The following is a 21496-nucleotide window of genomic DNA, read 5'->3' as shown; positions in this document are numbered from 1 at the left end:
GTAGCATACATGAACTTTTGGTTTTGAGCTGCTAGAATATTAGTACTTACACTGAGCAGCTTAGCCTTACTTCTTCTTGCATTGTTTCTTGTGATAGTATATAAAAGCAAATCAACTAGTAAAACAAAATATTGCATTTGAAATTTTTGCAACGATGAAAATGAGAATTCAATAAATCATAAATTTATGCTAATAGAATATTATAACCAGTTATGTGATACTTAATATGGTTCCACCACAAATGCGCGAACGACAAAAGCGCGCCTCACTAAACCGCAGTGACAAAACCGCGCCGACAAAACCGCGCGACGAAGGAGCGACGAATGAGCCCTGAAGCGCGCCGACAACAGCGCGCCGACAGAAGCGTGCTATAACCTAACCCAAAACCTAACCCTAACCCAAAACCTAACCCTAACCCTAACCCTAAACCTAACCCTAACCTAACCCTAAACCTAACCCTAACCCTAACCCTAACCCTAACCCTAACCCTAAACCTAACCCTAAACCTAACCCTAACCCTAACCCTAACCTAACCCTAAACCTAACCCTAAACCTAACCCTAAACCTAACCCTAAACCTTACTTTAACTTAAATCGCGCTTCTGTCGGCGCGCTGTTGTCGGCGCGCTGTTGTCGATGCGCTTTTGACATAGCGGTTTTAGCGCCACGGTTTTGTCGGCGCGCTTATGACGTTCGCGCTTTTGTTGGGTCACGACTTAATATATCGTTTAAGCTAAATCCTTATGTACTTATTTACATTGGAATTGTGTTTGGGAAAATCAAATTACCTGGCTTGACCAAACTCCCTGTTGTTGTTCACATAGTTGTTTACAACTCAAACAATACTCAGTCTCAATTTACAGATTTAATATAAACAGTTAAAGTGACTTCAGAAAGGCTTACGCTAATTCAAGGCAAAATGCAACCAACCTAGTTCTTTTTACCCCATTCACTCAAAATTAGTTTGTATACAAATGTTTAGGCTTATCACTTTGATGGATTCTTTGTATGAACAGCCATTATTTATCTTTCCCTATTAACTGAATTTTCATTTGACTGAACATCACATCGTATTGTCAAATAATGTGCATCAAATACCGCACAAAGAGAGATTAATTAAAACACATGCTTATAGAGCCAAGGTGGCGCAGTGGGTAGAGTGCAGTACTGCAGGCCACTTCAGCTGACTGCTAATTCAGCAGTTCAGCGGTTCAAATCTCACCGGCTCAGGGTTGACTCAGCCTTCCATCCTTCCAAGGTGGGTAAAATGAGGACCCAGATTGTTGTTGGGGCCAATATGCTGACTCTGTAAACCGCTTAGAGAGGGCTGAAAGCCCTATGATGCAGTATATAAGTCTAACTGCTATTGCTATTGCTATTCCAATGCCCATATTTAGGTGCTGTCTGTTGACAATGCTGATTTTACACTAAGGCAGAGTGCACTATCGATAGGCTTTAATTTGGGACATTACAAAGTAGTAAAGAATACTGTAGTAAGAAGTATTATTTATTGCAACGAATAAGGATATACATTCAATTTTGCAGTTACAAATATTGTTGGCTGTATAAATACAAGGATAAATGGGAAAATGATTAAAGCCTGGGAAAGGGGCACCTTGTCAGTCAACAGGAGTACTGATTTACCAATCAGGTATCTAGGAATTGAGGACTTGACCGGACAGCAAAACAACAGCCAATTGCCAGCCATCATCACACAAATTAACCAATAGGAAGAGACCACATAAATACAATGCATAGGATAGCCCAAGGCGCACATTCCAAAAGAGATAGGTTTCCTGAGCGTGGGCTTCGGCACAAGTTGGAAAGAAGACTAAACTTCTGGTCCTGGTGACCGACCCAGATTGCATCTTACAGTATTATTTAGATCCATCACTTTTATTTTGTTCATATTAACGCATCTGATTTTCCCTAGTTTCTTCTTTTGCCCAATAATCTCTACCCTGTGATGGCATTTTTTTAAAAAACTACTATGAAATGGCAACTTGTTGGAAAGACTCTGAGGAATTTAAGGAGCTGTATTGTGATTGTAGTGCGTACTATTCTTATGATTTCCCATCTCCCAAGAGCAGGCGGAAGTGGTAAACTTCTGAATTCCATTCTGTTTACAGAATTAAATTTTGTACATATATATATATAAAGCTCATTGATTCCTTTTCTAATACAGTACCTGCTTAGCTTGGCCAAAGCACACAGAAATCCTCTGTTATTTGCATTCAATTAAATTTCATGTGCTTATGGCACATTTTTTAAAATGTTGCCTGTTTTGAAAGCTCACAGCAGTATAGTAGTTTACAATTCACACCTTTCTTTGCAGTAAGTCCATGTCCGCAAAGGAATTAGTAAAATAACTTCTCTTGTATGCTTGTGATGAACATTCACAAAATACTCATTTATAAGAAGGCAAAGTAGTGTGGTTCTTTCCTTGCAGTCTTCTCTTCCTATCTTCCAATCCTTTATCTACTTTTTGGGAAGGCGTACATAATGCCAAATTAAACACTAAGCTGCCGATATGTACAATTTTTCTTTCTAAGAATGCTTATGTGATTTATACGGACCGAAAGACATTGCTGAAAATAAAGGTGGTGATGGTGGCTGAGGCATTGTAGTCTAGCTTATTTTTTTTATTTTATTTTATTTATATCCTATCTTTATTATTTTTACAAGTAACTCAAGCTGGTGAGCATACCCAGCACATCTTCCTCCTCCTATTATCCCTACATCAACAACCCTATGAGGTGAGTTGGACTGAGAGAATGACTGGCCCAAACTCATTCAGTTTACTTTCATGGCTAAGACAGAATTTTTAGCTTGATACTAAATCCCTAGACCAGTTACTATTAAAACAGGTGATTTTTAAAAAATACATAGGTAAAAATATGAAGTGAGCCAAGGAAGAAGACTATAGGCCTCGGTGCTCATGGCACAGGTTGTCTATCCCTGTGTTCGATTATTATTCTTACTGTTATTGAAAATAAGCAAGTTCAAAAAAAGAAAAAAAAACCATCATCACATGCAGCATGTCGTTTGGTTACAACAGTGGTGGGTTTCAAAAATTTTTCGAACCTACTCTGTGGGTGTGGCCTCCTTTGTGGGAGTGGCTTGCCAGCCATGTGACCTGGTGGGAGTGGCTTGCTGGCCATGTGCTCTCTCTCTCTCTCTCTCTCTCTCTCTCCTTCCTTTTGTCTCTCCCCCTTTTTTCTTTTTTTCTTTCATCTCTCTCTCACTTTTTCTTTTTCTTTTTTCATTTCTTTCTTTCTTCCTTTCTTTCTCTTTCTCTTTCTCTCTCTGTGTGAGTCTGTGTGTGAGTCTGTGTGAGTCTATGTGTTTGTGTGTGTGTGTGTGTGTCAGTGGTGGGTTTCAAACATTTTTGGAACCTCTTCTGTAGGTGTGGCCTGCTTTCTGGGTCCACTGGTGGAACCTCTTCTAACCAGTTTGGTAGATTTGACGAACCAGTTCTACTGAACTGGTGCGAACTGGTAGGAACCCACCTCTGGGTTACAAGTGTTTTAACATCTACATCTTCAAATAATATTTACCATCTCAAATGTTTCATCTAATATAACTAAAGGCCTCATTTTCATTCTACAATATATATTCAGTTAACATTAGCATTATTTTCCCCCAGAAAGTATACGTATATTCATTGTTATCCTTGCATTTCATACCATCAATGTGATGATGGGTTTTTTTTCTTTTTTTGTGTTTTTTCCTTTTTTTTTTTCCTTTTTCTTTTTTCTTTTTAACCCTAGGTTATTGTGGTGTCTATTAAATATATAACAGAGAGACACGTGTGTGTGTGTGTGTATGGGGGGAAACGTAGTAGGGATGGATTGCTACAGGCAGGGGAGTAAGAAACGATACGAAATCAAAATCTATTAAATGAAACAACGAATGTATAAGAATGACAAAGGTTAAAACACCTGTAATCAAATGACATACTGTATGGGATGATGGGCTTTGTTTTCTTTGTGTGTGTGTGTATGTGTGTGTGTGTGTGTGTTTTCTCCCTCTGCCTTTCTTTTTCTATTGTGATGTGATTATGTTGTCTATGTAACAAAAATAAAATAAATTCATATTTTAAAAAAAGAAAGAAAATAAGCACGTTGTGGAAGGGTATCACAAACCTTATTATAAGGCATCTATTTGCTTCACTTAGGGTCAAGTTATGTTCAGAAATATTCTTAAAAAAAGGAAAAAAATTTACTCCTCGGTTATTTTTGTTAGGTATAATTACTGATTGTACAGTGGTAGAGGTTAATCTGATTTTGCATTTAATAACGGCAGCAAGACTGTTGGTGGCGCAATACTGGAAGAAGGAAGATTTGCCTACAATCCAAGAATGGACACTGAAAGTCACAAATTTAGCTGAGATGGCGAAAATATCTGCATATCTTAAAGACCGTTCAAATGAGAGATACAAACGAGACTGGAAAAAAAATGGATCGATTATATACAAAATAAATATGGAACTAAGAAATTCCAGATAGCCTATGCTTAGGACTAGGAATGATCTGAACTGTTTAAAGTTAATTTAGCAAGGAGGAGCTAAGTTCAATGTAAAGAGGTTATTAATTTCTTACTTTTATTTTTTATCAATATATCTTAGACTGTGGTTGTTAAATATCTATACCGTGTACGGGTTCTGGGAAGTCGGGGGGGGGGGAGGTTGTGGGGACTCGGCGGCTCGGGTGGGGGGGGGAAACTATTCCAGGTTTGATTTTAAAGTAGTATGATTGCACATGTATGTTGTCTTCTCTTACAACATGATATTGTCTATGTAACTATATACATGTGATTATATGTTATGGAAATGAAAATAAAATATTCTTCTTAAAAAAAAATAAGGTAGTTCTGTAAGGGTATCACAAACCTTATTATAAGGCATCTATTTGCTTCACTTAGGGTCAAGTTATGTTCAGAAATGGAGAGAGGATGGGAACCATCAAATTCACCCAGTTTCAAGGTAGGTGATGGATATTTATTTATGCCTTGCACTATATTATTGCACTCTATTTTTATGGCTGTGGATTTCAATTTGAAGATATAGTATAACTTTGCTTTGTTTTATACTTTATGATGACATGAAAGTAAAAGGATATATGGCAATAAAATTTAGTGGATTACATAGCAATAAAAGAATATCTTTTTTAAAAAATGAATAGGATCATTTATGTTAGAGACTGAATAAAAAATTAATGTTAAGGAATAGAAATATGGTAGGCTAATTTTTTTTATTCCTTCTGAAAAGTGAAATAAAATTTACAATTTAGAATAGTTGCTCTAGTAGAATTTCTTTCTTTCCTCTTATGCAGCCTCCTTCCTCTTCCTCTTCTTTTGCCTTTCATTTAAAACAATGTCATGTTTTGATAGCCAAATATTGATGAAAATTGTAATAGTACAATAGCCTGGATTCATATTAGCAAGAGTATATATTCAAGAGAAGATACATAATTTAAACCTGACGCTTCCCAGATGTGTTGGAATTGGAGCATCAAGATTTCCCAATGTATTTGGATGTCATTAGTTTGGCAAAAGTTGCCTTAAATTATCCCAATTGTGGGAGGTTTATTATAATCATATATAAGAATCATGCTTTTAATATGTTATATTCCTGTGTCATATTTAGAAAATGTACTGTACAGATATATAGAACTTCAGATTTTAAAAAATGATTAACAAATAATTAGCATTATCAGATAGAAAACTAAAATGTAGGCATGGAAAGGATTAAAGCGTCAGTTATCTGTATTGCAACTGAAAAATTAATTAATTCAATTATATTTGAATATTTCCATCAATGAATTATCTATGTCCTTTTTGAGCTTTAAGAATTATTGAATTTACTTAGAATTGTTAAGCAAAAGTGCATTGAATGATTTTTTAAAAACTCATTGATAAGTTTATGTATTCAATTTCTATAGTCATTAATCTCATCAAACAATTCTGAATGGCTCACAATTGAAAAACATATATTACAATTAAAATCTTAAAAAACATTTTTCAAATAATAAAAACATTAAAATTTCTTATTCAAGTACATACAAAGCAAGACATTTGGCAAGTGAACAATATAGCCAGGTAGCAGAACATTGGCACATGAAGCACCCCAGGTTCGGCAGTATAGCTAAGGTTTTAAAGCTTTATGGAAGGCTAACAGGGTTGAGGCCATTCTAATCTCTGAAGGGAAGATGTTCCACACAGCAGGGGCTGCTGCAGAAAGAACTCATCTTCTAGGGTTCACTGACAAAAGGGCAACTGATAAAACCGTGCCCGACTAAAACGCGGTGACAAAACCGCAAGTTCTAAACCACGCCAATGAATGAGCGCTGAATCGCGCCAACAACAGCGCGGTGACAGAAGCGCGCTATGAACCTAAACCTAAACCTAGCCCTAATCCTAACGCTAACCCTAACGCTAACCCTAACCCTAAACGTAATGCTAACCCTAACCCTAAACGTAACCCTAAATGTAACCCTAAATGTAACCCTAACCCTAATGCTAACCCTAATGCTAACCCTAACCCTAACCCTAACCCTAAACGTAACCCTAAACCTAACCCTAAACCTAACCCTTACCTTAACTTAAATCGCCCTTAAATCGCCCTTCGGTCGACGCCTGTTGTTGGCGGCCTGTTGTCAACGCATTGATGACGTTGCGGTTTTAGCTATGCGCTTTTGTCGGCGCGCTTTTGTCGTGCACGCTTTTGTCGGGTCACGGTCTTCTAGTCCCTGTTAGCCAACATTCTTTGGCTGATGGGATCTGCAGCATGCACATCCTATCTGATCTGGTCGGAAAAATTGAAACACTGGAAAAAAGGTGATCCCTCAGGTACCCTGGTCCCAAGCCATGTAGGGCTTTATAGGTAACCACCAACACCTTGAATTGCACCTGGAAAAACACACTGGTGCAACTCACGCAGGAGTGATGTTACGTGTGTCATATATCTGGCACCACCTGCGAGAATTTAAAAATTAAGAAGGAAATAAAAATGACAATTCCAGAAAGGAACAATTTCCTTGTGTTAGACTTACCAAGGAGGCTGTTTAAATTATTGGAGAAATTCATAACAAGGATCCACAATCATCTGAATAAAGAGAAAGATTGTATTTTAAAAAAAGGAATACAAAGTTGGTTTATAAGACCAGGTTAAAATGGGGCATGTTATTTGTCATTCTTTTTAGAGGCTGATGTTTGGACTGGAAAAATGTGGCATATTGGATTTGGAGGCATTTAATATGATGGTTTCTCCCCTACAGTTACTTCATGTACCCTAATTTGATAGCATTTAAACTGGCTCTGTATCTAATTATCTTTTCACTTTAAGAAAGTTTTGTGAATTGGTTTTTAAAGGAGAAATTATCCTTCTTTGTTATGTTAAATGTTAATCTTTTTTGTGTTAGGATTCTGGGGATTACTTAATATTTTCTAAATATGGATTTGTTTAGAGTTTAAAGTTGAGATATGTAAGTATTTAATTGGATATATTATTATTTGGGATAGTTTTCTTTGGAACTTTTGGTATTTTGGATGGAAAACTGAGGCATGTTTTTTTTTTAAAAAAGGGGGAAATGGTCCCTCTTTGTCATATTAAACTTTATTTTTTTGTTTATATTAGGATGTCAGGTCCACTTCATGCCTTTCAAATGGGGTTCGTCTTACTGCTAAAATTGAGATGTGGAATGTTAAGTTTTATATATGTTAATTAATGTTGTTGTTTTGCAGCTCTGTTTGGATTTTTGCTGATAATTGGATTGTAAAAGATACTACTTATTTTATTTGTCCATTGTTAAGAGATGAGTTATGGAATGAAGAGTTTTATATTTGTTAATTAAGAGGAGCTGAAGAGGTTATGAAATTGATTATACATAGGATGAGGATGAGAAGCTACTTTTTTAGGGGAATTCTTTTTACTTTTTTGGCTTTCTTACACTAACTTTTACTTTTCTTTTCTTTTTTTACTTTGTATTATCTTTTATTGTTGGAACTAAAACTTTTAAATAAATATGAATAAATTTATAAATAAAAAATAAATATCATAGAAAACAAGGCAGAAGTCACTCTATAAGTACCAGGAATAGGGCTTATATTAATCCCAGGTCTATTTACCAACTGTGTTTCTCTACCTATTCAAATAAAAAAGGATCGTGTTCTCAGTACAACACCAAATGCATTATGTAGCTGAATCTATATAGGTACCTGTTCTGACCCCCTCCTCCGTCCAGTAACGAATGCCGAGACAAGCTTAACTGGAATGTACTTTAATAGCAAGACACCAAAACCTCGGTGGCTGAAAGCCAAGCAGAACAAACAGATAAGGACCTTGGCAGCAACTCAGACAAACTCAGGCAGCAATAAACACAGATAAGGCTTGGCAGCAATCCAGCCTGCCAAGCTCCCAGTAATGTCCTCCGACATTCAATCCTGCGTGACTTCTGCAAAGAGGGCCGTGTGCACAAGTAGCTTGTGGTTAAATGCAGCACTGCAGGCTACTGCTAGATCAGCAGGTCAGCGGTTCAAATCTCACCGGCTCAGGGTTGACTCAGCCTTCCATCCTTCCGAGGTGGGTAAAATGAGGACCCAGATTGTTGGGGGCAATATGCTGACTCTCTGTAAACCGCTTAGAGAGGGCTGAAAGCCCTATGAAGCGGTATATAAGTCTACTGCTATTGCTATTGCTATTGCTATTGCTATTGCTATTTTTATAGTTGAGAGAGGAGCCTAATGACCACCAGCTGAGTGCAATCACCTCCTGTAATTGCGTAAGTGTTCCTGACGCCTAGTAGCTCTTCAATGGCGTGCATCCAGGAACAACTCACTACTGGCCTCCGGCTCAATCTCCCTTGTCTCCTCCCCACTGTTCCAAGGCTCATGCGCCTCCTGGTGGCCAACCAGCCTCTCTGCGCCCTGCTCGGAGTCGGAACCCTGTCCAGGGTCCTCTACATCCTCCAAAGCCAACTCATAGGGCCCCTCGCTGTCGGAGTCTGGTGGCAGCTCCAATGGCTCCTGCTGGGCCACAACAGGTACCCACATTCTATGATAACATGATGAATTCCACTGTCTCTAAAGAAACAAGCTGAAGAGACCCTTCCTGATTTTGCATCATCAGATTTCTGTGAGGACAAGAATTATGAATCAGAGTATGAAGTAAGTCTCAATCCTTTGGCCAAAAATGACCTTCCCATGAAAACCCTTTATTCAGATCACTTGCTTCTATTATCATCACAGAAATCCTAACACCCAGACTATTCCCTATAAAGCAAGCAAGAAATCAAATCAGTGTTGGTGAAAGATTATTCCAAGCTTCAGCTCACATGAGCAACGGATTTGCTTTTAGGGAATGCTAAGCTATTGCATTAATTTATCAGAATGAAAGCAGAATCTGCTTTGCCAACTGATGAAAGAGTTCAGACAGCGAAATATATTTTCTTACGTTTTTCCTTTTATGCAGAGTTTGAAATATGTCCAAAAGCAAATTTGCAGCTAGCATAAAATAAGGGAACGGCTTCATGTGATTGTTTCTTTTAAGTTAAAGATAAGGACTAATATGCAAGACTTGAAGGCGTACTATACTCCAAAGTTCAGTTCTCAAAGTCTCCTCTCCTAATTATCAGAAACAGCGGGAATATCTGAAATCAATATTCTCCCAGGCCCTACCTCCTTGGTTGCTTGCAAGCCCTGTCCAATTTGGTCATTCGGTGGTACCCTTCAAGGAAGATAGAGTAGAATTACTTGCATGTACTCCAAATACTGCCAACCTAGCAGTTCGAAACCATGTAAAAATGCAAGTAGAAAAATAGGAACCCACTCCCAGGAGGAGGAGGAGTGGGATAGAAGGAAGAGGGGTAGAGAGGGCGGGAGAGAGGATGGGAGGGAGGGTGAGAAGGAAGGGAGGGAGTGGAGTGGGAGAGAGGAGTGGGAGAGGGGGCGGGGAAGTAGGGTAGAGGGGAATGATGGAGGGAAGATAGTAAGTGGGAGGGGGCAGAAGAAGGAGGTGTATGGAGAGCGGAAGAGGTATATTGGGTTTCTATTTGAGTTTGAGTTTTATTTTATTTATATTTCTGGGGGTATTGTTGACAAGAGGAACTGCTGTGATTATTGTTTAATGTTCTATGGCCCCGGTTATGCACAGTATATATGTGACTGTATGAAAATGAAAAATGGAAAATAAAAACATTTTAACGACAAAAAAAAAAAGAAAAAGAAAAATAGGAACCACCTTTGGTGGGAAGGTAACGGCGTTCTGTGCACCTTCGGCATTTAGTGATGTCGGTCACTTGACCACGGAGACGTCTTCGGACAGCGCTGGCTCTTTGGCTTTGAAACGGAGATGAGCACTGCCCCCCTAAAGTCGGGAACGACTAGCACATATGTGCGAGGGGAACCTTTACCTTACTCCAAATGAAGCACCTGCAAGGTTGGCTCTGTCAGGAAAGACCTGCTTGAAAGCCATCTTTGTATTTTGAAACAGATCTCCTTGGGAAACCAAATGATGTCATCGAAGGAGGTTGAATTTCAGGCCCTGTTTGTTTGTTTATTGCTATAAGTCCCTACTTCACAAGAAATTGAAGGTGGGTGGTGTAAAATGCTAAATTAAAAATACATAAGAAACAATCAGAATTTTAAAAATAATATAAAAAGGTACCTAAAACAAGAGAGGATTAGAATGATTCTATAAAGGAACCATTGCAAAATCTCTCCAGCCCCTAGAAGATCCCAGGCCAGATGACATAGTCAGTTCTTGAGAGGCTTGTAGAATGTTGGGAGGGATGGAGTTAATCTGGTTCACCGACAAATGCGCGCTCCACAAAAGCGCGCCGACGAAACCACAGCGAGAAAACCGCGAAGTCGAAATCGCACCGATGAATGCGTGCAGAAGCGCACCGACAACAGCGCCCCAACAAAAGCACGCCTTCAACAAACAACTAATAACAACCTAATAACCCTAACCCTAAACCTAACCCTAAACCTAACCCTACACCTAACCCTAAACCTAACCCTAAACCTAACCCTAAACCTAACCCTAAACCTAACCCTAAACCTAACCCTAAACCTAACCCTAAACCTAACCCTAACCCTAACCCTAAACCTAAACCTAACCCTAAACCTAACCCTAAACCTAACCCTAAACCTAACCCTAAACCTAACCCTAACCCAACCCTAAACCCAACCCTAAACCTAACCCTAACCCTAACCCTAACCTAACCCTAACCCTAACCCTAAACCTAACCCTAAGCCTAACCCTAAACCTAACCCTAAACCTAACCCTAAACCTAACCCTAAACCTAACCATAAACCTAAACCTAAACCTAAACCTAACCCTAAACCTAACCCTAAACCTAACCCTAAACCTAACCCTAAACCTAACCCTAAACCTAACCCTAAACCTAACCCTAAACCTAACCCTAAACCCTAACCCTAAACCTAACCCTAAACCTAACCCTGAACCTAACCCTGAACTGAACCCTAACCCTAACCATTACCTTAACTTAAATCATGCTTTTGTGGGCGCAATTTTGTCGGCGCGTTGTTGTGGGTGCGTTTATGACATCGCGGTTTTCTCACCGCGGTTTTGTCGGCGCGCTTTTGTCGTGCGCGCATTTGTCGGGTCACAGTTAATCTCACTTCTGGGGGAAGAAGATTCCAACAAGGCAGGCACAGCAACAGAGAAGCCCCCACCCCTCCGCTCCTGGGACACCCCCCCAAATGTAATTTCATTGCAGATGGGATCCACAGCATGCCTTCTCTCCCTGAGCAGATGGGCCAAGCAGGTGTAATCAGGGAGAGGCATCCCTTAGAAAACTCAGCCCCATGCCATAAAGGGCTTTAAAGGTCAAAACTTTGAATTAGACCAGGAAGCAAACTGACAACAGTGCAGCTTGTAGAGCTAAGATGTAACATCTATCATTCTAGGGGTACGTATTATATAGGGGCTACAATTCCATGTAAGAAGTATATATATATTTTCCCTTGAGACCTTTCACAGTATCTTTCTCAGTTTTTTTCTTTCTGGGATTTCAGCCAACTTGATAGGATATATGAAAATATTATGAATGGGCTTTGATTAGTGCTAGTTAAAACCCAAAAGCTGTGGAAGACATCTTATAAGGAATCTGCCTAGAGAAACTGCAAACTATTTCTGTGCATGAAAAAATAATTAGATAGATAGAAAAATACTGAGGATTGTTTTACATATGCATGAACGTTCTCTGCTTTCTCTACAGATTTAATTTTCAGCTTAGTTCATGAACCAATTCCACATAAAAGCTTTGTTCTGCTGTGATTTGAAAATTAAGTTTATGGTGTTAATAGCTCCATCAGCATACAGCTATTGCTTGATCTTTTCGTTGTGAAAGGATCTGATCCACCTTTTTAATTGTTTGGTTTTGTCATTTCTGTTTCTTAGAAATATATTTCAGTTCAGGAAAAGGGCACCAATTTTATGATATTTTTTTCTCTTTTGTTTAATGCTTCCCCTTTTTTTTGTAGTTTTCTAATTTGCTGCCCATATGAAAGACTCCCTAAATGTGCTGTGTTTGTTCTTCAGTAAGTCAGAAAGTAGGAGGAAGAACCTTCTAATTTTTATTGAATTGTTCCATTGTTATATATTGTCATAATCGAGTGAGGACTACAAAGTTTATGCTCTGTGAAATAAATTGACTTTAAAGCGCATAATTCTTTTTTGAGTTGAAGCAAACTTACTTTTCTCTTCCAAAACCCCGGGCATGTATTTCTAATATAAATATGGAGCATAAATATAAAGTTTAAGTCCACTGAACTCATTGACTTAACTTTCTGTGAATTCATATTGAACGTGCTTTTTAAGCTATTTTAAATTTAAATTTATTTTTTTACATGTATTGCTATTTATTTATTTTACACTTTAAATAGCAGGTGAGATATTACAACCAATTAAAATAACCACAATAAAGAGAAACAGATTGTTTAAAAAAAAATTAATAAAAACAGCACAACATGTTTGGAGTGAATCAAACCCCTACAAATATCATCAAAATAAGCTCATCCAACAGCCCAACTTTCCCAATGCTTGGGAAAGATCCTGATATTCAGCATTTTTTAGGAACCTGGCAAGGTCAGGACCATCCTAATCTCCCAGGGGTGGAGGTGGGGGTATAAATTGTTCCATTAGGGCATTTGAAGACGCAGAGAAAATTTGCTTCTCGAATCTCATTTGATGGCATTAATATGAAGGATCTGGATCATGCCCACCTTTTCAGATCTTATAGGGACAGAGGTGGGTTCCTACCAGTTCGCGCCTATTCGGTAGAACCGGTTCGTCAAATCTACCGAACCGGTTAGAAGAGGTTCCACCAGTGGACCCGGAAAGCAGGCCACACCTACCGAAGAGGTTCCAAAAATTTTTGAAACCCACCACTGCCACACACACACACACACACACAAACACACACACACACAGACTGACACACACACACACACACACACACACACACACACAGAGTAAGAAATAAATAAATGAAAAAAGAAAAAAGAAAGAAAAAGAGTGAGAGAGAGATGAAAGAAAAAAAGAAAAAAGGGACAGAGAGACAAAAGGAAGGAAAGAGAAAGAGAGAGAGAGAGAGAGAGAGAGAACACAGGGCCGGCAAGCCACTCCCACCAGGTCACATGGCCAGCAAGCCACTCCCACAAAGGAAGCCACACCCACAGAGTAGGTTCCCAAAAATTTTGAAACCCACCACTGTATAGGGAGCATAATTGGAGATAAGCAGTCCCATAAGTAACCTGCAAGGCAGACCAGACTAAAAAAAATATTCTATATAGGTCAGATTACTATATAAATATAGTACATTCATCATCAACAACTATAATAATAGAATCTCTTAAGTCTTGATGTACTTCCCCTCTCCCAAAGTTAATCTTTGTATGAACTAGGGATGGGGCTTGTCTGAGTTGTTTTCTCAACATGTTTTGTTGGCCTGGGCTCAATCCCTGCTTATCTGACCATTGCCTTAGTAGTCTTATATAGTCTTAGTAGTTTGCTTTCTATATAACCCACCAGTATGACACACACAGTTTTATAGATGATATCCAGCATCATGAATTGCAGATGGAAATCTACTAGGGGCAAACACAGCTCACAAAGTGGGTGTTACATGGATGTATGCCTATAACTACCTGCACCACTGTCTTCTGGACCAGATATGGCTCCTGTATTGTCTTTAAGGGCAGTTCTATGTAGAATGCATTGCAATAATGCCTACAGGCCCCAGAATGAGTGATAGTGAATAGGGCATCTGCTTTGCTCAGAGTCCTATGTGTGTCTCCCATGGAAGAGTGGTGGGTTTCAAAAAATGTTCGAACCTTCTCTGTGGGTGTGGCCTCCTTTGTGGGAGTGGCTTGCCGGCCATGTGACCTAGTGGGAGTGGCTTGCCGGCCACGTGTTGTCTTTCTCTTGCGCGCGCGAAAGCACATGTATAGACTCAGTGGTGGGTTTCAAATTTTTTTCGAACCTACTCTGTCGGTGTGGCCTCCTTTGTAGGAGTGGCTTGCTGGCCATGTGACCTGGTGGGAGTGGCTTGCCGGCCACGTGTTGTCTTTCTTTCTTTCTTTCTTTCTTTCTTTCTCTCTCTCTCTCTCTCTCTCTCTCTCTCTCTCCTTCCTTTTGTCTCTGTCCCTTTTTCCTTTTTTTCTTTAATCTCTCTCTCACTTTTTCTTTCTTTTTTCTTTTTTCTTTCTTTCTTCCTTTCTTTTTCTTTCTCTCTCTCTCTCTTTCTGTGAGTCTGTGTGTGTGTGTGTGTCTGTGTGTGTGTGTGTGTGGGTGTGTCTGTGTGTGTGTCAGTGGTGGGTTTCAAAAAATTTTGGAACCTCTTCTGTAGGTGTGGCCTGCTTTCCGGGTCCACTGGTGGAACCTCTTCTAACCGGTTCGGTAGATTTGACGAACCAGTTCTACTGAACTGGTGCGAACTTGTAGGAACCCACCTCTGCTCTCCACCCAAAGAAGTTTGATATTACAGGGATTTCATCCTATAATCTGAAAGCCTGGGACTCTAACGAGTTGTGTTATTAGGCTTTGTATTATTAGGCTTTCTCGGGGTTTTTTTCACTATTGAAATGAAAGTATATTTAATTGACACTTCCCTGCAGGGGAAGATCTGTAGTGGTTAAATTTAAGAAAAGTTGCCTTAAATTTTTTTACCACTACTTGCATTATAGAAGAAATATGAAAAGGACAATCCAGAAGTGACAATAAATAACTGGAAAAAACAATATAAATACAGTGCATAGCTACATACATGAAATGAAAACATGTTAATTCATTATATAACTAAAATCATAAAAAAGGAGATTGCTGATAAACAATTGCTATATTGCTATTGGTAATGAATTCTATGATGTTCCTACGATGAAAAATCGAAAGTTGAATTAAGACATAAATTCAGAGACAACTTGTTAAACAGCTAGCATATTAGATATGCCTTAATTTGTAAAATAGATTATAGTTCATTTGTGAAAAAAAAAATAGTTCATTCCACAGAACGATTACAAAATGATTCAGAAGTATTTCAGGTCTTGCAACAGACTTCTTCGCTATTCTTAGAGCAACTCATCCTTTTTTCAGATTTGTGTATGAAACCTGGAAAAAGATGTGATTGCTTTTTTTCTTTATTTTCTCAAATTTATCCCTGGATGCTCCTGGCAACTTTGAATCATAATAAAACTCTATTAAGAAAAATAGATTTAGCAATAACAAACAATTAAGCCAATCATATTGGAAATAAAAACAGCCATTAGTACAAACTTAAATGAGTTTCAGACCCAGGGAACCACAGACCAGTCAGCATAACATCAATACCTGGGAAGTTGCTGGAAAAGTTAATAAAAAACAGATCCTAGGAACATCGAAAAACAAATGAAGTTATAACTAAAAGCCAGCACAGATTTGTTAAAAACGGATCATGCCAAAACAATCTTATTTAATTCGTTGACAAAATGACTGAATTAGTAGACCAGCGAAATGCTGTGGGTGGACGTAGTATACTTAGATTTCAGCAAGGCATTCAACAAAGTAGACCACAACCTACTTTTTAGTAAGCTAGGAAAAATGTGAGATAGACAGCATCACCACCAGATGGATTTGTAAATGGCTGACAAATGAGTAGCAATAGCAATGGCAGTTAGACTTATATACCTCTTGATAAGGCTTTCAGCCCTCTCTAAGCGGTTTACAGAGTCAGCATATCGCCCCCACAGTCTGGGTCCTCATTTTACCCACCTCGGAAGGATGGAAGGCTGAGTCAACCTTAAGCCGGTGAGATTTGAACTGCCGAACTGCAGATAGCAGTCAGCTGAAGTGGCCTGCAGTACTGCACTCTACCCACTGTGCCACATCGGCTCCAGAGTAGCCTTAATGGTATAACATCTACATGGAGGGAAGTAAGCAGTGGGGTACCACAAGTTTCCGTCTTAGCCCAGTACTCTTCAATATCCTCATAAAAACTTAGATGAGGGAATAGAAGGGGAACTCATCAAATGTGCAGATGACATTAAACTGGCAGGAATAGCCAACACTCAGAAGGAAAGCTCAGGATCTGAAAAGATCTTGACAAACTTGAACAATGGACCCTATCTAATAAAATGAAATTTAATGTGGAAAAAAAGCAAGGTTTTCACTTAGGTAGGAAAAAACCAAATGTACAAGTACAGATTATGCAAAACCTGGCTCAAAAACAGTAACCATATCAGGAGAGAGGAATGGTAGTGGGGGAGGGGAAGTAGGGTAGAGGGGAATGATGGAGGGAAGATGGAAAGTTGGAGGGGGGCGAAAGAAAGGGTGTATGGAGGGTCGAAGAGGTACATTGGGTTTCTATTTTTGGGGGTATTATTGACAAGAGGAATGGCTGTGTTTATTGCTTAATGTTATATGGCCCCGGTTATGCACAGTATATATGTGACTGTACAAAAATGAAAATGGAAAATAAAAAAATACATTTACTAAAAAACAGTAACCGCGAGAGGGACCTTGGAGTCTTAGTGGATGACCAATTAAATATAAGCCAGCAGTATGTGACAGCAACCAAAAAAATTAATACAATCCTTGGTTTAGTGGTGGGTTTCAAAAATTGTTCGAACCTATTCTGTGGGTGTGGCCTCCTTTATGGGAGTGGCTTGCCGCCCATGTGACCGGATGGGAGTGGCTTGCCGCCCATGTGACCAGATATGAAGATGCCGACAACACTTGTCAGAACCACCTTAAATTACCTCACACACAGCACTGGCATGCATAAGAATATGACGTAAACTTGTTTTTTAAAAGGCATCTTTGGTTTGCGTTAAAACAACCTCAACACACGCAATGTTCTGATTGCACCACAATCGCAGTTGTCATCCTTACCTTTCACAGAGGCACTGAGTTTTATAAATATGAGCACGATAGTGTAGAATAATCATATCCAAGGACCAGTGGTGGGTTTCAAAAAAGTTTGGAACCTCTTCTGTAGGTGTGGCCTGCTTTCCGGGTCCACTGGTGGAACCTCTTCTAACCAGTTCGGTAGATTTGACGAACCGGTTCTACCCAATAGGTGCGAACTGGTAGGAACCCACCTCTGCCTTGGTTATATCAACAGAAGCACAGAATCAAAATCACATGACGTATTAGTACTGCTTTATAAAACCCTTAGTAAGACTATGCCTGGAATTTTGCATCCAGTTTTGATCACATTACAAAAGAAGATGTTGAGACTTTGGAAAAAGTGCAAAGTGCAGAAAAAGAGCAACTGATGATTAAAGGCCTAGAGACTAAAACATATGAAAGATGGTTGCACAATTTGGGTTTAGCTAAACTAGAGAAAAGGACTAGGGGGGAACGTGACAGTAGTATTCCATTAGTTAAGAGGCTGCTCCAAAGAGGAGGGAGGTCAATTTATTTTCCAAAGCACCAGATGGCAGGACAAGTCACAATGGATGGAAACTAATCAAGGAGAGGAGCAACCTGGAATTAAGGAGAAACTACCTAACAGTGAGGACAATTAACCAGTGGATCACTTGCTGTCAGAAGTTTTTAGATTGCATTTAAAGGTAATCAAAGAGATTGATGACTGTAAGGTAATTTTGAAAGAAACACCCCAAAACTCTGGTTATTATATGGAAGGCTCTGGGCCTAGTTAATTCTAAGCAGACTTTCTTTTGTTAGTAGCACTGACAAAACATGCTACTACTTGTGCTGCCACCTGTGCTGCCCATTCTTACTACTAGGGCTTATGTTTTGGGTAGGTCATATACTCCACTGTTCTAACTCCCCTCGTTCCACACCAAAGCACACTCGAGCCAAAGATAAGTTACGGCATTTAATTAACAGACAGACAGGTCCTTGGCAGCAAACCGGCACAGACAAGCTTGGGCAGCAATCCAGCCTGCCAAGCTCACAATAATGTTCTCCAACATTAGTTCCTGCGTTGACTTCTGCAAAAGGGGCGTGTGGACAAGCAGTCCTTTTATAGTCTGGAGAGGAGCCTAATGACCACCAGCTGAGTACAATTACCTCCTGTACTTGCGCAACTGTTCCTGACACCTATTAGCTCTTCGGTGCCGGGCATCCAGGAACAACTCACTGCTGGTGTCCGGATCACACTCCCTTGTCTCCTCCCCACTGGTCCAAGGCTCAGGTGCCTCCTGGTGGCCAACCAGCCTCTCTGCGCCCTGCTTGGAGTTGGAACCCTGTCCAGGGTCCTCCACATCCTCCAGAGCCGACTCATAGGGCTGTCAGAGTCTGGTGGCAGCTCCAACGGCTCCTGCTGGGTCACAACATTCCCCCCCTCCCCCCAAAAATCAGGCTAGGACTTATTTTTGGGAAAACACGGTAAAATATGCTAAAAATCCCACATTAAAAAAAAATTCACAGAGAATCCTGCAGAAAGACTGTATTAATAAATAATAAATAAAGATGTGCTGTCAATGTGAAGGTCAGAAAACATTTTAAACTCATTTAAGAAGCACACACAGTTTTATACGGTGATTTCTTCCTCCTGTCCTACACCGCCACCCCATCAAAGTTGCTACTGAAGCTTATGAAGATTCATTTAACTGATGATAATGTAAACCTATGTTGCCTATCCAACTGGAATCCAAATGGTATGGTTCATTGAGTAATTGGGTTTATATTTTTAAAGCTACATGCATAGTGCTCCTTCCTCCTATTTAGCAACTGTGAGGTAAGGAAGTCAGAGGGCACTTGAGCTTCTGTGATGAAAGGTGGACAAGAATATACCACAGGTCTCTTCATTTTCTGTCCCATACCACTGTACCACACTGGTGTACTTCTAAAAGCAATCATATACTGTATGTGTACTATATAATCAAAAGGGACCATAGCAGGGGTGGATTTCTCGCCCCATTCCAACCGGTTCGGTTGGAACGGGGCTGGCGGCATCCTCGTGCACACGCGTGGTGCACGCATGCGTACTAGCGTCTGCGCGATGCTCCAGCTGCTCCTGGACGATCGCGCAGGCGCTGTATGCGTCCTGTGCATGCGTGGAAGCGCAGAACTTGTCAAAACTGGGTAAGGACTGCGGGCGGGCAGGCGCGCCCTTCGCCGTTCTTGGAAGTTACTTACTTCCGGGTTCGGCAACCAACCAGTTCGCAGGGACCGCCGCGAACCGGTTGAAATCCACCCCTGGACCATAGTGAATTTAAAAAGATTTGCAGTTTAGATAGCTTGGTTTTATTTCTTATGATATGTGTGGCATTTCCTTGTTTTTATTAATACAGCACTGAGCATTTGAGTAGTAATCCAAAATTAAGACTTGCGTTGTTTCTCATTATACAAACACAAGCTCACTATGCTGAGCTACGGGTGGGGGAAGCTTTTCCTGACCTTTTTTTAGCTGTTCGAAAGGTCAGCATAAAAAATGTTCTAATACAAAGCCAGTTCTTGTCTGACTTTGCTAATGTGACATTTGGATCAAGGTTGTGTCAGTGTGATGTGACAGCAGGCTAACATTGCCTGGCATTAACAAATAACATGAGGTCTAACTAGGAGAGGAAAACCATTTTCACAACCCAATCAATCCTGCAGCTTCCCATCTAAATGTGGAGAAAATCCTAGCTAAATATAGCCTTTTAAATGTTAACACCCGAAGGACAGTCCAATTGATCTTGGATTCTCGCTTTTAGTGGGTCAAATCTTATCTCCCAGATAGCTCTACAGTATTTAAGAGATTGCTTTATTGAATGTTCAATTTGCCAAGTGACAAGGAGATGGTTTAGAATATTAGCTATATAAATTATGGAATCCAAAGTGGTACTTATCGCTTACAAAGCCTGCTTCTCTCCTTTGTTTTTGCCAATCCTGTAAGGTCAGGCTGACCATCATCTTCTTACTCCCATTCATTAAGCCAGTGGTAGTCAACCTTTTTCTACCTACCGCCCACGAATGGATCTTTCTTGATGGAAAAATGTCCTTCACCACCCACCAGTTTTTGCGCAAGTGCGGAACATGAGCATATTTCTTTTTTTCAGACATGGGTTCTAAATTTGTTTCACAATTTAACAACTACGTTTACTCTCTCCACACAGGGCTTTTTCCCCTCCTCTTTTCCCTTTTATTACAAACACCAAAAACAATGCTGTATTAGGTGCCAATTTTTATTAAGTGTCACCATCAAAGCAAAATTCCTTTCCCTGCCTTCTTTTTTACCTTTCTTATAGTATTTCACTATATCAATGACCATTTATTGGCTTAAAATGCATTTCTTCCCAGAGGGACTGTCCCCACTAGTGTTGACTGACAATTTCCCTTCCCCCTGGAAACAAGCAATTGATCACAAGCTCGGCTCTTATGGGCTCTCACCATTATTCTTAATGTCCCTAGGCGTTGAGCAAGCAAAGCAAGTAGTAATCAATAGAATGAGGGACATGGAGTTCCAAGAAGAACTAAATAGGTTGCCTCTCCATAGTAGGGACAGAATCAAACAGGGTGTGTGGGAATCGGCAAGATATCTAAATGACCTGATCTCTCCACAACAAAGAATAGCTTTTTTCAGAGCCAGATTTAACATCCTTCCTTCAGCACTCCTCCAGGGCAGGTATAAGAGAACACCTATAGCAGAACGGGTTTGTATATGTGGTAAAGGAGAAGTGGAAGATAATTCACATGTTCTATTACACTGCGAGCTATACAGAGCTTGTAGGTCTGCATATATTCTCCCCTTATTAGAGAGATTGCCAGGGAGGGCAGACAATTTTTATCTAGGCTTTCACCTCCAGGACACTAACCCAGTTACCACGTATGCAGTGGCAAAGTTCTGTGCTGCTGCAATGTCCATAAGAAAAAAATTGGCTACAGAAGTATAGTACCATCTTGTACCAATTATCTGGACATACCTTTAACAATCCTTAGACCATAATGTTATTATCCACTTTTAATGTCAATACTTTTTAATTATATTTTAATGTTAGTATTTTTTTAATATAGTGTAAAAACAAATGTATATTGCTGGTCTTTG

The 21496-nt window shown here is 39.7% G+C and overlaps 1 protein-coding gene across 1 annotated transcript in view; it reads left to right on the top strand.

The window, feature by feature from the left end:
- Positions 1-21496, top strand: part of GABBR2 (gamma-aminobutyric acid type B receptor subunit 2) — a 426007-nt gene that overhangs the window by 208627 nt on the left and 195884 nt on the right. The window contains 1 exon segment of the mRNA XM_032220456.1: positions 4923-4983. Coding sequence (XP_032076347.1) covers positions 4923-4983 — 61 coding nt within the window.

Source organism: Thamnophis elegans, chromosome 6, assembly GCF_009769535.1.
Source record: "Thamnophis elegans isolate rThaEle1 chromosome 6, rThaEle1.pri, whole genome shotgun sequence".
Lineage (NCBI taxonomy): Eukaryota > Metazoa > Chordata > Lepidosauria > Squamata > Colubridae > Thamnophis > Thamnophis elegans.
This window is presented reverse-complemented; position numbering and strand designations above follow the sequence as displayed.